At 36.2% G+C, this 15,853-nt stretch overlaps 2 protein-coding genes and 1 long non-coding RNA gene across 4 annotated transcripts; all 3 read left to right on the top strand.

The window, feature by feature from the left end:
- The first annotated feature begins 3,857 nt into the window (after positions 1-3,857).
- LOC147541165 (uncharacterized) lies at positions 3,858-5,651 on the top strand. Its single transcript, XR_015224058.1, has 2 exons — positions 3,858-4,042; positions 5,298-5,651. It is a non-coding gene; the product is annotated as an uncharacterized LOC147541165 (long non-coding RNA).
- A 1,121-nt stretch (positions 5,652-6,772) lies between these two features.
- On the top strand, positions 6,773-9,595 carry LOC147541166 (histone deacetylase HDT1-like). 2 transcript variants are annotated; one of them, XM_086637739.1, is made up of 10 exons: positions 6,773-6,830; positions 7,078-7,148; positions 7,734-7,951; positions 8,068-8,087; positions 8,171-8,271; positions 8,390-8,500; positions 8,631-8,712; positions 9,083-9,096; positions 9,190-9,212; positions 9,349-9,595. In XM_086637739.1, the coding sequence occupies exons 1-10, from the start codon at positions 6,818-6,820 to the stop codon at positions 9,419-9,421; spliced, it is 726 nt and encodes a 241-aa protein (XP_086493865.1). In that variant the 5' UTR covers positions 6,773-6,817; the 3' UTR covers positions 9,422-9,595. The 2 variants fall into 2 exon arrangements, with proteins under 2 accessions (XP_086493865.1, XP_086493864.1); XM_086637738.1 differs by having other exon boundaries at positions 9,083-9,212.
- Positions 9,596-12,939: 3,344 nt separating this feature from the next.
- On the top strand, positions 12,940-14,402 carry EMB1513 (copper ion transmembrane transporter). Its single transcript, XM_086636947.1, has one exon. The coding sequence runs from the start codon at positions 12,999-13,001 to the stop codon at positions 14,130-14,132; it is 1,134 nt and encodes a 377-aa protein (XP_086493073.1). The 5' UTR covers positions 12,940-12,998; the 3' UTR covers positions 14,133-14,402.
- Positions 14,403-15,853: the final 1,451 nt, after the last annotated feature.

Below are 15,853 nucleotides of genomic sequence, written 5' to 3' on the forward strand. Positions count from 1 at the left end.
GTGAGAAGAAAAAGAAGTCATTGATTTGGACTTGAAATGCCTTTCTTTTCCAAGGTTGGGTAGTAATGTGAGTGAGAAAAAAAGGGACTGGAGATGAGTGTTTTGATTTGGAGGTAAAGAAAAAAAAAAGGGCTAGAAGGGAGTAGAGAGAAAAAGATCAGCAGTAGCGAGAGAGTGGACATGACGACCACATGCGGGTTCGGGCTTTATATCAGGCAAAAAATTTGGTCGGGTAGCGGGCGGATTTCACCGGGCCCCCTAAAGTCCGATCGTATTGGGTCGGGACTAGGGTAGAAGGTCTTGACCTAGTCCCGCCCACTACAACCCGAGATAACGGGGTGGGTAAGCCCGACTCGAGTTGCCTTCGATCTACGGTTCCTCACAAACCGGCCGGACAGGGTCGGTTTTCAGACCGTTTTCCCAGCCCTATCTTTGACTGGTTCTAGTGACAATCAATTTGAGAGATTTCCACAAGGACATGGCTAAACTCTTGTCTCCTGCGGACTAATCACAGAAACTAAGAAACAGAGGGTCCTAAAGGGTATGGAGCCGAAAATAGGAGTCCTTAACTTTAAACACCAGATTACCAGCGCCCTTAAAAGGCCATTCCCGCGATTTTTCTCTTACTACTTTCTCTCTCTAGCAAAAAAAAAAAGATTGGATCTCTCTCAAAGTACGAAAACGAAAAAGAAGATTACGATCAGAAACCCTAATTTCTGGATGAAGGTTGAAACTATCAGAAATCGTATAAGTCCAGAAAGGTTAAAATTCAATTTAGGAGCAACCGGGGAAGTTATGGCACCACATCCGTCGTTCTTGTTCTCGAAGATTCAGTTTTGCTAGGCTCAGATGGGTTATCAAGCGCAGAATGGAGGCCAAGTAAGTTTATAACCCCTAATATTTTACAAGATTGTTAAATTATACTTGTATTAACATAATTAAAGTGTTTGAATCATTTTACACAATCTGATCTTGATGTCAATGGATAAAACCAGACATTTATGTCTAGAAACAAAATGTAATACTCCAAACTTAGTTGTGACTGAGGTAGGAAATGGGAGGGTTACTTGCTATTTTATCCCAATTGACAAGAATGACAGATTCCTTCTTCACTTTGAGAGATTATGTTAATACTATTATTCCTATGTAAAATTTTGGATAATAGACTTTTTCTTCAACTTGAAATGTCATAGGATACAAGTTATCCACTGTCGAGTGTCCTTCGTTAAGGATTTCATTGGGCCATATGTCCCTAATCTCATACCCCCAAATGAGAGAATTGGACAGTGCAGTAATTATCTTTTGTAAATCTTGAGATAGGTAGAAGATTTCTCTTCAAATTTGGAACTAACAACACATTTTCAAGCTTAAAATTGTGAGTGTTAGTAACAAGATTGCCTGTACTTACTACTTAGTATAGGGATACATGTCCCACTTCTGGCCATAACTGATGCAGATCCAAATTTGCATCTAGGTTTATATCATATCTCATACTCCCATTTTTGTGTTTCTGCACTAACGTTAGCTTGTTCAACTTGATCTTCAACTAATATTGCCATATGAGCTATCTCATACTCACATTCTTCCAAATTTTTATCTAGGTTTATATCATATCCTTCTTCATTTAACTTGATGAATTGCCATTTAAATGTTGCCTGAATGTAGAGTTTTCAATATTCGAAGATCTGGAATAAGAGTTATTGTATCACTTACTCTATCATTAACTGCAATCAAAGCTTCTAATATACTTTTGATTTTTCTAAGATTTTCAGAGATTGATAGAGTACATTTCTTAATATGTTGTATTAGTTTTCTTAATGTCGTAATCTTAACAAGTTTAGAACATCAAGAGGCACTACTCCTTATAGTCTTCTGTCATTACCACTTACACCTTAGTTACATCGTCTCTTTCATTTCAGCTGAGTCAGCTCACTCCATGATTATATGTAATATTTGTATTTGGTTAGGTATCGCCCTAACATGTATGCCGAAGAGGGTCGATCATTACTTGCGCGAGCATTAACGCTGGCTTCTAGATTTGACAAATACACTGATGGTGGATCCGTGTTTGGAACATCGAGAAGATAGGGGGTATACTAGGACGACTTATTGACATGTTCTCAGGTTAGTGCTCCATTCACCATCAACCTCATCATTCACATTTGGGACAACCTATTCTGCTGGACTTTTTGTTTGTTTCCATGGTATATGATTCTTTCTATTCTGCTGGATTTCTCTGCAGATGGAGAGAAAAGAACAAGATATGAGACTCCGTTATACCGTTTGAGAGGGTTCCTAATAACAATATGATACTTACAATAAGGTGTTCTTAGATTCGATAAAACTAAATCGAATAAAAAAAACGTTCAAATTGTAAGAGACAATGATACAAAGTAGCTTAATGACTCCTGGAATTTATTGAATATGCAGCTAAGCTTTCTTGTTCATGATTCTGTTGTTGCTTACAGACTTGTCAACGAATCAGTTATCGGTTCAGGCGCTTTATTTAGACATGAAATCTCCGATTTGTCCTAGAATGGTGCGAGAACTTCTCTGCATTTAGATTGGTATTGGTTTAACCATTCTATTTCACAGGAACCAACTTTGCTCAAATCCATCAGTTTGTTCTGGTAAGGTGCCTGCCTGCACATAAAGATAGATAAGAATATAGTCGAGAAGAATGATAATGTAGTCGAAGAGATAGATAAGAATACGTGAAAAGAATGATAATGTTAATGAGTCGGAAATGTTGCTTACCCATGTTATATGCTCAAATGATAAGTAACCCTATTCGCCGAAATTGAGCTTTGTATTTGCTTTGTTGACTATAAGCACATTCTCCAATCGTGTACCGAAATTTCCATCCTCGTAGTAACCAGGTCCTGTAAATCAGAATCGCGTCAAAGTTCTAATTACATAATTGAAAAAAAAATGAAATGACAATCGGAGTATGATGACGTAGATGAAATTCGCCGTAAAAGAGGATACCAACCACTTGTTACAGTCATCGAAGCTTGAAAACTTCGGAGTATGAACAAGGTTAGTTGAATTCAAACTAATTTTTGACAAACGAATTTGTTGGGTAGTTTTGATTTGAGTTCTCAAATTTGGGTTGAAATGGGTAAGAATGATTTGAGTTCAGATTTGGGTTGAAATGTATAAGAACGATTGATGGGGTTCATTAGTTGATGATGGAATTTCAGGTCTAGGAATCGAAATAAGTCTTTCAGGTGTCATTAACTTTTCGCATTTCTAAACGCATTTAAAATTTCAATTTAGTTCAACAAAATCAAAAGTTAAACTGCCACTGCCAATGAAGAGGTACATGTGAGTTTAAGGATTTATCTTTAGGTGGAAGAATTTCACAATGACATGGACTTTACTAGTGAGAGAAAGTCGATTATCTCTTTCAACCTGGGATCTGAAACTGTTAAAGCAAACTCATTTAGAAACCTAGCCACTTCTTTTTTTATAAAGAATACGAGATGGGATTCTTCTCCGGTGATGGAATTTGATTGGATTCTTCTCTGGTGATGGCGGATTTGACCAGTGGTAGGGATGGAAAGAGGAGATAGAAGAAGAAAAAAAGTTTTTTCGTTTTTTATGTTAATGGTAGCTGGCAACTGGCCGACCAACCACCCGCCGTCGACAGTTTTCCGATGAAGAAAATAATAAGAACAAAGAGGTTATTAATTTTATATAGAAGGGTAAGAAAGGAAAAGTAAAGTGTGATGTTAAAGTTGATTGACACAAATATAAAAAAGGAGACCATTTTGGTGAGTTGGTTATCTTTAGGGGGGCAAAATGGAACGAACCCAACTTTAAATTCCCCAAGAACCCTACTTGGGAGAACTTCAACCCCTACCAGGTATGCTCCCTCTCTCTCTCTCTCTCTCTCGGTAATGCTCCCTCTCTCTCTAACGACAAGAACTAGGGTTTCAGTAATGGGTTTTCTCTGTCTCTCTCTCTCTCTCCTAATAGGTAATTTGTTTCTGGTTTCAGTAATTTGTCACAATTCAGATCTTCAATTTCAACTTTCCCTGTAAGTATAATCAATCTCTTCACAATTCTTCTTCATTTCCTGATTTCCCATTCGATTTTAGCTCATAAACAAAAAAATCAATTTTTTTTATTTTGACAAATTCTGAAAATTTCATTGAGGTTTCTTCTTTCTAGTAATCTTTGGGGAAGAAGAGATCATGAAGATGAAAATTTTAACAAATAGAACGAAGAGTTAGTTTAGGTTTCAGTAATTCTCCATTTTGTAAATGTTAGCACTTGTACTGTTTATAATACACTTATGGACCGTGAGATTCCCATCTTCTAAAGAAATATTGATGTAGCACTTGTACTGTTTATAATTCTCCATTAGTTAACATGAAATTAGGTTTGCACAATATGACTTCATAAAATTACATGATAACATTTGATTGAGCTTACACTGATGAGTCCAATATTGCTCTCTCTTCCTCTGGTTGAAGTATATTTTCCCTGAAAGTAGAACTTGAGATCTTGTTTAGTGAATCACCTTCATCTTCGGATTCAGCAAGTTTTAGTTGAGATGCTAACTTCGCGAGGAGCCATTGCATATAACCTGGTATTGGGCTGAGTGTTGCAAAGGTCTTTATCGACGAACCAGATAAAATTAGAAACCATAAGCAAGTACAAGCCTAATAATTATGAGATAAAGATCAATCATCCTCCGATTGGGAAGCGAATACGTAAAACCATTTTGGTATTAGATAGATAGGTTGAACATTTATCTAGTATTTTCGTAACCCTAGATACCATTTAACTCTGCTCAAATTAAAAAAGCCCAAGATAATCTAATAGTCTTTAAGGTTTAACCACTTTGAAATGTTAGTACAGTTGTAGTATACATGTTTGGTGAAATTCCTCAAACAAAAAGTAGAGAGGAAGTTCAGTATATATGTACATCCATACTTTCTATACCTGGATTATAACTTAAATAGCATAACACCTTATCTTAGCTTACAATATTGATTAGGTCTTTGAGTGGGTTAGAGCCTAGATGATTGATACCTAAATATTAGTATGTTTCAAAAATTCGTCACCTTGTAAAATTGGCATCCTGAACCATTATTCTGTGATCACCTGTAGCCCTCTAAGGATGTTTTAACTTCAATTCTAACTATATTCTGTTCGTAGACTCACTTGCGGCCTTTCCACCATCTTCTTTTAATGCAAAAAGAAAGGAAGACATGTTGTTTAATGTGCGAGCTTTGGGCATAGTCTGATGTTGCTCCTCATCTGTTTTCTTCCTATGTAATTTGCAGGATTTGAGTGAGCTGTATGGTGGCAACCGGGTAGAGGTTGTGTGGAGCCTTCACTTGTTTCTTTCATCTCTGCTGGCATCCTTGTCAAAGAAACAATCGATCGGCTTGTACTCTTTGGATCTCTATTTTGGTACAAATCATGGTGTTATAGTCAAACTTCAATTTTAAGTAGTCCCAAATTTCTTTGCCCATCAATAATGTAGCAGCTAGTATATGTTGAGATTGAAAAGAATATTTACTTTGAAATCGTAGATGGATTTGTTTTGAAACTCTTAAAATCATCTCAGATGTTCTAATGGTTCCTTATATTGCTTCTTACTATAATCACAAAATAAAGAATGTATTAAAGGTGAATGTGAAAATATTTTGAGTGGGTTAGAGCCTAGATGATTGTTGGACTAAGCTTTAAAAATGAGCATCTAGGCGCCAAAGATTATACCTGTGTTGGCTAGGCACTGGTTTTGTTGGCTCGGAACATGTGGGTCCTTTTGATTATACAAACTCAGGTAGAATGGTAGGTATGTATGATTGTGTCATTGAGATAAAATATGACTTAATTCCAATTTAGTCTCATGGGGTGAAGTTTGTAGGGTGGTTTGATGGGTTTAAATAGAAAAAAAAAACCCCTCAAAAAGGTGTAAAACGGTCAAAACATCTAGGCCCTCCATTTTGATCTTCTACATTCATTTCAAGTAGTTGGGGGGTTTCAGTAATTACTAATAAAAATGGGGGGTTTCAGTAATTACTAATTAAAGTGGGGGGTTTCAGTAATTATAAATAAAAGTGGGGGGTTTTAGTAAACGCATTATCAGAAGTGGGGGTAAAACGTAAGAGGGTAAAAAAGTAATATTGAAAATATCAAAGTTAAATCAAACAGAGTTGGGGGGTTTCAGTAATTACTAATTAAAGTGGGGGGTTTCAGTAAAGGCATTATCAAAGTTGGGGGGTTTCAGTAATTCTCCCCAACTAGGGAGAATTACTGAAACCAGAAACAAATTACCTATTAGGAGAGAGAGAGAGACAGAGAAAACCCATTACTGAAACCCTAGTTCTTGTCGTTAGAGAGAGAGGGAGCATTACCGAGAGAGAGAGTGAGAGGGAGCATACCTGGTAGGGGTTGAAGTTCTTGTCGTTAGAGAGAGAGGGAGCATTACCGAGAGATATCTTCGTCTGGTTGATCCCTTGTTCGTCCGGTTGAGAGAGGTGATGCTGGTTGGTTTTGGGAGGGATCGATTTGGGTGGGTAAGGAGAAGATAAAAACGTGATATAAGCGCCCCACCTTTGACTCGAAGGCGCCCCATTTTCTGCTCCCATTATTAGGTCCGGATTTAGCAAAGGGAGATTTATGTCATTTCCCTCCCACTAACGGCCCAAATCTGTAAAATTAAACGGAGTTGGGGGGTTTCAGTAATTACTAATTAAAGTGGGGGGTTTCAGTAAAGGCATTATCAAAGTTGGGGGGTTTCAGTAATTCTCCCTAGTTGCAGTAGCTCCTCTCTTGTTCGTCGTCGTTGGAATCAATGGAGTTTTTGGGTAATTCCTATTTCCTACTTACTACTTCTCTCTCGTTCATTTACATAACAATAATAGGGTTTCTCATATTGCCGAATCATGAAATTGTGTTATATATGCTTTTTTTTTTTTGGGTTAAATTAGCTCTAATTCTCATCGGGTTTCTATATAAACAGTCATTAGTATTCTACATAGATTTTCTCCATTAGTCTATAACAAAAAAAAATGTAAGTTGTTATTGATTCTAGATTTTGTAATGATAAGCTAGGTTTTGAAGTTAAACCAGGACAGTCACTTAAAGTTGAAGCTTCTGAGGGAAAAGTCGTACATCTATCACAGGTATACTAATTCTTTTTGTACATTTCACAATTACTAATGGATTTCGATTTGGATACTTATAGTCTTAATTTTGTTTCTGATTCATATGGTAAAGTTGGAATTAGTAGTAGTATGATTCATATGGTAAAGTTGGAATTAATATAGTCTTAATTTTAACATGATATATAACGAAATTCCGCTTGTTTCTTGAGTGTTTAGGGTTGTATTGAGTTTGATTTCAAAGAAAAATTAAGTAATTTTCGTTCATAAGGTGGTTTGATTTGTTATCGGTTATTTGATGTTCTGAGTTTACGTGGTTCAAGTTTATTAAATTTACCTTATTTTTTGAGGTCTTAGAGTTTTCATGAGTCTATTTGGATATTGAGATTTTTCGTGGGAAAACGTTAAGAGTTCATAAGATTCTAGGTGCTGAAACTTGTTTTCAAATTAAATGACAAGGTAGAAAGGAAGAAGAGTTTGGATGCAATTCAAGTGACATAGATTATGTTTTAGTATATGAAAATAAGTTTTCCGATCACCAACAAGATGGATTTCTATATTTCTGTTTCTACGAGGGTTACATTTTAAATGATGTTAATGTGGCAGGCATCTCTTGGTGAAGCTGAAAAGGACAAGGGCAATGGCAATGGCTCCATCCGTCTCTATGTGAAGATTGGTGATCAGAAGCTTGTATTGGGAACACTTTCCGCTGATAAGTTCCCTCAAATATCTTACACTTTGGTGTTTGATAAGGAATTTGAGCTATCCCATACCTGGAAGAATGGAAGCATTCACGTCTTTGGTTACAGATCACCTGTTGTTGAATATCCAATGCATTTCCCTGTCGTGATTAATTATTATTTTTACCTTTCTCTCTCCCGACAAATACCCCACTGTATAAGTTTGTTGGCATCCTTAACCATGTAATTCCTTGTATCACATCTTATGATAAATATCCTGGTAAGTTTTAAATTATATGTATTGTACTTGCTATGTGGAATTGAATGGTCTTGTTTAATAATATTTACCATAACCTTGACTAGGAAATTCTGAGGAGAACAAGGCAAAAGTCGACGGTGCCAAGCCTGATGCTCAAAAGGTGAACGTTGATGACGATGACTCCGAGGATGAAGATTCTGATGATGTATGTTATCTTCATGAGCACTTTGTTATACTAGTACTAATGAGTTGCACTTGTACTCTATCCATGACTTCAAATGATTAGACTCATTTGTTTCTACATTTTTTTTACTACTATGTAGGACATTACTTATGAGAGTGATGATAGCGATGGTTTGGACCTTGTAACGGAAGTTTTTGACCTATATGGGATGGAATTAACAATTCCGGGTAAAGGAAGACTTGAGGATGAGGTAAAACTTGAGGATGAAGTAACACTTAAGAATGTCGGACTCCACTTCTCATCTATTCTAATGATGAAGTTGCCATTTTTTTTTATCATTGTCATCACTATGTATGTATTTGTTCCCTGATGTTTAACAGAACCAGAAACCTGTGGAATCTGCTACCAAAACAACTCCTGGTGCTAACAAGAAGGCTAAATTCACTTCACCTCAGAAGACAGGTGAACTTTTTATCCTTCTGGTTTTACATTGTGAATGAGAATAACTTGGCCCTTCCTCAAGTGTTTTAGAAAATTAACCTTTGACTGATTACTTGTCTCATTTATGCACATTCTAACAAATTGACCCGAATGAAGAGTAATTTATTTGGGTTAACAGAAATGAACTGTTACCTTGGGAGGAACTAGTGCTAGTTAGTATGGATCCATGTCTTTCAATTGACGTAGTGTTATTTTTTTCCTAGTTTTGCACGACCTATTAGGTAAAATTTGCAGACACAAGGTTATTCAAGGAACCTCCGAAACGTACAAGATATTAATTCTCCATCATCTGTAAAGTTAAAGTTCACTCAGTAGATAGTTGATTTTACAGGTGGTGACAACAAGAAGGTTGGTGGTCACCCTGCAACCCCATATCCTTCAAAGGGTGGACAGACCCCAGCAAGTGGACATAAGTCCAAGCAAACTCTGAAGTCTCCAGTTTACTGCACAGCATGCGGCAAGTATGATATGACTCTAGATTCTATAACTCCTTGTGTCATTGAACTCCTTAAAAAAAAAAAAAAAAAAAAATCCTTGGATGATTTGGTTTCATGTCGGAAGTCACGTGTTGATACTTGTTTTATTTAATCGTTGCAGGAAATTCAACTCCTATGCTGCCATGCGGTCCCATTCAAAGGCTAAGCACAGAGTAGCCGCAAATAAAACATAAATGGTGAAGAAGATGTAACAAATTTTGTAAAAAAACATGGGATGGTGGTTGTCTTGTTAATTTTTTAATGATTTTGAGTTGTTAGTGTGTACCTCTTGTTAGAAGAGAATATGACACTGGACTAACTGTAAAAAGTGTTGCATCAGATACAAATGAAAACATTGACCTAGATTATATCTGCGACCCGCATAAGATGTTTGATAACAAAAACCCAAATTAGTTGAGTTGTTTTGTATGTTGCTTGCCATCTCAGTCAAGAGGTTCGAACCAAAAGATATGGAAGTTATGCAGTACTGACATTGTAGGGGTAGTCATCAAAATAAACATGGAGTTCATAAACAAAATTTGTTGTAAACAATATAAAAGAGAGGCCAAAAATAAAAAAAAGTTTAATATGATCTAAAATTTTAGAATTATGAGCATCCTCACTTAATCTTTAAGTTAGCGCAAGCACGTGTGATGAACGACTCAAGAAGAAACAATGGATCTATCCAAACCATCCAGTAGATTCAGCAAAATAGACGGTCAAATAGAATCCAAAATGGGGCTCACATGGCACTGATTTTCTATTAACACAAAATCAGTCTTTATCTTGTCTTCCAATTCTGCTCTATCTTTTTTTTTGTCGAGAAGCCATTGCCATTGATATAACACTAAATCAGATAACACATAAAGAGCAAAAATGGCCTTTAAAAAAATGGTCATGCCAATAATCTCTCAACAAATTTAGTTGTGGTGACGAAGAAGACAATTGTTGGTAATAAAGAAGAAGAAGAAGAAGGTGCTGTGTAGAGTTTATGGAAGATGAAAAGGGGATGACTTAAAGTAATACTCTAATTTTTAGAGGATGAGTCATATACATTAGAGTAATGTCTCCTTCTAAATTGTTGACCGTATATGCTTTCTAATTTTTTTACTTGTCCAAATAAAATTGTTGTCATATTGGATTGTTCATAGGAAAATTTATAGGCAATGCTCAAAGTTGTAAAAGCAATCTTGATAAAGGCAACTCCTAGTCTAGTTAAAAACAATGTGTGTTAAGAGGCAATGTTTGTTTGACTAACGACGTCAATTGGCGTTAGGTTGTCGCCAACCACCGATTGTCGGTGACTGGCAAATGATTTTTTCTCCCTCTTCTTCCTTCTTCGTCTTCTTCCTTCCTCCCATCCCTCTTTTCTCTCTATCTTAACATCAGGCGAAGGGGTTCTCCCCTTCGCCGATCTATATAGAGAAGGAGAAGAGAGAGTTTAGTTGAAGAAGACAATGAGAACAAGGAGAAGAAGAACATGGAGAAAAAGAAGGAAGAAAGATGATGGAAGAAGAAGACGAAGAAAGGAACAAATATTTTTTGGTGCTGGCTGGAAATCACAGGTCTGCCGGGGACATTTTAGGCGGAAGAAGAAAAGAGGACGAGGTGGGTGATAATAATCTTCAAATTTTGCATTGCTTCTAACCATACTTGATCAATCTGTCTTTACCAAATTGTGAATAAAAAATACATTGCCTTTTACATGTTCGGTCATTGTTTATAAAATCTCTCTTGTGTATATATTGACAACCTTTCTGAAAACCAGAACCAGGGTCAGCCCAAATGTTTAGGGGGGCTAAAGGGGAGTTAATTGGGGCATTTTATTTGTCATGAGAAGTAAAAATAAAACTCTATTGAAGAGGAATTGAACTTTTTACAGACTCACACATTAGTATATTTTGTAACAACTAAATTACGACTTAGTTAATATTTTCAATTAGGGATGTATAAAAGAAAGAGCTTAGACTAGCCTATAAGTCCTAAAAACTTTAGGTCAAATTTGAAATTAATTTTAATTTTCTAAATTGAAACATACCAGAAATATAAAATTATGTTATCTGAAGTGCATTTTATGGTTGATCAATGATTGAAGTTTTTTTCATTACAAATGACTTAGCTTGTTAAGACACATTATAAGTACAAACAAATCATATATATTATGTATATACATTAGGCTACAATTAACCACTACATATACAAAAATTGCCCCTAATTTGGAAATAAAGATAACAACAACAATCAATTTAATTAGAAATATAAACAAAAAAGTCTTCAATGGTTGAGTTAATTGGGTTCATAACTAAAGTAATGCCTAATAATGTAGACAAAAAATGAAGAATTTGAAAAATAAGTAGACAAGTAATGGAAGGAGTGAAAAGATAAGTAGACTAAGTAATGGAAGAAGGTGAAGAAATAAGTGATACCACATACTTAACCATTAGGCTGAACTCATAACATAATTTAATTATTGCATTACATTTACAAATAGGTAAAACAACCTTAACAGAGAGGCCCCCAACACTATGGGACCCAAAATAGCTCGTTTGGCTGAAAAGACAAAACTACTTAAAACTTGTTGTTTCTCGTTTTGCAGCCAAGACGTATTTAATGAAGAAAAAAACTACAAAATCAAGACACAAAACAAAATTAGAACGAATCAAACTTTGATGATTTGTCCAAGTGAAAAATTTGGAGATTTGAGTGTACCTACTAGAAATAGCACAAGCGACGTGTTAAATGCATTTTTGTTATGTAGTACAATTATCTTAACACATTTTTAGTATAATTTCCCATGAAATAAAAGTGGGTGGAGGAGTCCTTTTTTTTTTTTTTTGTTGAATTGGGTGGAGGAGTCCTTGGGTTTAGAATAAAGGAGGATCTATAGATGCCCCGGTTTATTGCTAGACGCCTCTTTCACTTGTATAAAATCAGTTATTGGGGCCACCAACTGCAAACCCACCTTTGGGTTGTGGGGACACGTGCCCCCACTGGCTCCTTGGTGGGTCTGCCCATGCGCGTGACCCCCTAATCAGGGGCGGCCCAGGCCCAAAGCAACCAAAGCGGTGGCTTTGGGCCCCAACTTTCCCGAGGGCTTCTCTCATCGAGTTTATTGGGTAGTATGTTTGTATTAAATAAAATAATAAGTAAAATGTTTGCATGAAACGAGCAATAGTTTAATGGTTAAGATGTGCAGCAATAAGGTAGAGGTCAAGTGAAGGTAGAGGTCAAGTGTTCTAATATCTCCTAGAGACATTATAAAATATTTTTTCTCTTCATTTTTTGCTTATATATAGTAAAAGGGCCCCATTTCTTGACTTAGCTTCAGGCCTCAATAATGATTGAGCCGGCCCTGCCCCTAATGTAGCGAAAATGTTGAGACGGAGAAGAAGTGCATTTTGTGTTCTTCTTATTGATTCCACCTAAATAAATGTTGTAGTCTAATTTTTTTTTTTTGGAAAGATGTTGTAGTCTTTCTCTTTAGCCCTGCAAGTTTTTGAATTAAATATTCATGATATTGTATTTTGATATTCTAATTGAAGACGAGAGGTTCGGAAAAATGGTTACAACACCAAATCTGAAATTTTGATAAAACTAAAAATGTTTTAAACACGTATGAGTATGACATACTTAACCGGCGATAAAAATAGAAAAAAAAAAATCAGTCAGTTTTTCCAAAAAATAATAATCTATTCACAATTATTTTCTGGTATCCTATCCAAACACACTAGTTCAACAAAAAAAAAAAAAAAAAAAAACAAACACACCCTTATGATTCCAAAATTGGGATATAGGGTTTCTCTTTTCTTCTCTGTTCAAGAATTCATTCTCAATCGAAGAAATCGACACCAAATGTTTCTAAGTATACCAACACCATCTTCAAACCTATCTTCAATTAGGGTTTTATCATACCCATATCAATTAAATCTTCTCCCCAAATTCTCTCAACTTTCAATCTCGAAAACAAGAACAACAACAATAATTCGAAATGGTGGAGGCCCAAGAACTTATCCAGGAGGAGTATCAAAATGGCAATGGAAAAGAATGCAATCAAAGAAAGCTAAACAACTTCTAAAAGCTCGTCTTTGTAGAGAAAGACAAATTTATGAGATGAGAAAAAGGGCTGAGTTAAGAGCAGCTGTTTCTGAATTAGAAAAACCATGGGAAATTGTTGAAAAAGCTCCAACTTTGTTTTCAGTTAGAGCTGATGAACAATTGAAAGTTTTAGCTGATAGATTTCAAAAACCAGGTGGTTATGATTTATGGTCTGATAATGATGGACCTCAGTTATTTCAATCTTTTGTTGATGATGATGATTGTCTTCCTTCAGCTAGGTTTTTCCCAAAAGGGGTTGTTCATAGTATTAAACCCTATCAAAAATTGGAAATTTCTGATGATTCAGAAGGTTTTAATGAATTTGATTCGCAAAGTTCAAGTCTAGAAGGTAAATGGAGTAATGGGTATAGAAGGAAATCAAGGAAAAACTCGAATCGAAGAGACACTGGAGGAGATGATGGAGATCAAGGTGGGAAGAGATCTTATTCCAAAAGATTAGGGTTTTTGGGTATGGAAGAGGAGAGAGTAAAAGAAAAAGATGGATTGGGTAGTGTAGATGAAAGGAATAGTTCTAGGGCTTTTAATGGAAGTAAAGCTAGAAATGGGTCAAGACGGAATAGTACTACTGCAAGAGGAAATTTGGGTTCAGATGGGTTGAATTCAAATGGTCCGGGAAGAAAGGAGATGACGTTCAAAAGAAGAGATGGAAGGTATAGAAGTAGCACTAATGGTGGCGATGATCCTCAAGTTAATGCTCGAAAAGGTTATTCGTCGAGAACCCAAGTTTCGAAAACTATAGAAGTATATGATATGAGTTTGAAACAAGATGGAAGTTATGAATTTCAATAAAACAATCAATGAAAAGAATGAGCATATATACGAATTGAAATTGTTGAAGGTGATTGATTGATGAAGATGGATAACAATGCATATGGCTTGAATGGGGATGAATCTGAATTGTCATTTAGGTAAATCCATTTCAGTTTAAGTCAATAATTAGTGATTATATTAGATAAATCGGATTTGATTCTTATGATTTTCTTATTTGAACACATATTTGGCTTGATTGTGAACTGTGAATTGCTCAATAGTATACTCAAGATGTTTGTATATGTCTAATTCATGCCTTCCTTATAGTCTTTGGAGATCAATGGGAGCTTGGTTTTAGGTCAGATCGATGCCCTGCTGCTTTTTCCATGACCCTTGATCTCTTAACTAATAAAATTGGTGACTTTATTCATAACCATATAGAGCAAATTGTTGGATTACGTCTGCTGTTGAGTGGTTGAAAATATCGTCCGTGTCTGGTGCGCAAGAGAGGAATGTGCTCATCAAGAACAACAATCCCACTAGTAATCGTAATACTTTACTGTATCTTTTGGTTTGGTTTAGAATACGATTAGTGGAGATTAATGTTACCTACTTTTGAGTTTGGAATACTCCGTCTCAGAGAAAATCGTATTCCATTAGTAATGCAGTAACTGATGCATCCCTGTGTACAAAACATCACTATGAAATACAAATTTTGTTAATTGCATTATTTTCCCATGTGTGTAACATGGTCTAATAGTAATAGGAAAGCGTGACGCCGTCAAAGATGTGAAACATAAGAAAGAGAGAAATGGAGAGATCTTGGCCTCAAGTAGAAGAAACTATCCGACTGCATCTCGTTGAAGTTTAATCTGGACTCTGATCTTGGCGTCAAGTAGATGAAACTGTCCGACCACTATATCCCTTCAAGGATTCATGGTCGGGCAGGATTTAGACATATAAAAACCGGAGTACTTTCTATCTCTAAATTCTACTTGTTCACATATCCAGCCAGGACTCGGCTAAGTGAGATAGTGGGTGGGCAAAGTATCTCCGTCGCTACTACAATATAAAATGTCTAGCGTTCTCTATAAATCTTGTCCGGCCATATGCTCTCGCATGGACTCATCAGGGATAGTGCCCGGTAGAGCTTCAGGTACAGAGTAGCTGATTCTAACATGTTCCTGTTTCTTTGTTGTATTACAGAGAAGCCTATGCGTGTTTTTCACTCCACATTCTTTCTGGGCAGTGCAACTTCCAGTACAATTTCAGACTTTTCAGCCCCAAACTGACATTATCCTCCTTTACCCCCGTCTAGTCTGGACTCAATTTCACTTTCTTAATTCTTGACTTTGATTAATTATTCACTTGCAAATCTATAGAGGGGATGGCGTGCTTACTTTTATGCCACACTTGAGACCTAGTCCTCATGTAAGTTAGAGTAGGCTATACCGGATGGAACCTGGACATGGGTATAGTGCTGGAATCTCGACATTAGACATCCCAGGCCCGTAACTCGTATCTCGACCTAGACATTATTTTCTTGGTTTGATAGATAGACCGGTCTTCTCACACGCCCTTCTCACGTGTAATGTATGGAGCAATGTTACTTTTGAGTCAATCACGTGTGAGCCTAACTCTCATATCATGTTAAGTTTGTCGTCATCAAAATCAAAACAAATTGACAGTGAGTGGAGATGATTATATTCTTGGTTGCCAGACTGACTTCACTTCTCCCATGATAGACTATTCTCACAAGA

The sequence above is a fragment of the Eschscholzia californica genome, unplaced genomic scaffold (genome assembly GCF_041429995.1).
Source record: "Eschscholzia californica isolate CP2 unplaced genomic scaffold, dmEscCali1.0.p SCAF_4, whole genome shotgun sequence".
In the NCBI taxonomy this organism is placed as follows: Eukaryota; Viridiplantae; Streptophyta; class Magnoliopsida; order Ranunculales; family Papaveraceae; genus Eschscholzia; species Eschscholzia californica.

Coding starts and splice junctions, on each gene's coding strand:
- LOC147541166 (XM_086637738.1), top strand. Junction 7,149..7,733: donor AAGTCGTACATCTATCACAG/GTATACTAATTC, acceptor TTAATGTGGCAG/GCATCTCTTGGTGAAGCTGA. Junction 8,088..8,170: donor ATCTTATGATAAATATCCTG/GTAAGTTTTAAA, acceptor AACCTTGACTAG/GAAATTCTGAGGAGAACAAG.
- EMB1513 (XM_086636947.1), top strand. CDS start 12,999: ATGATTCCAAAATTGGGATATAGGGTTTCTCTTTTCTTCTCTGTTCAA.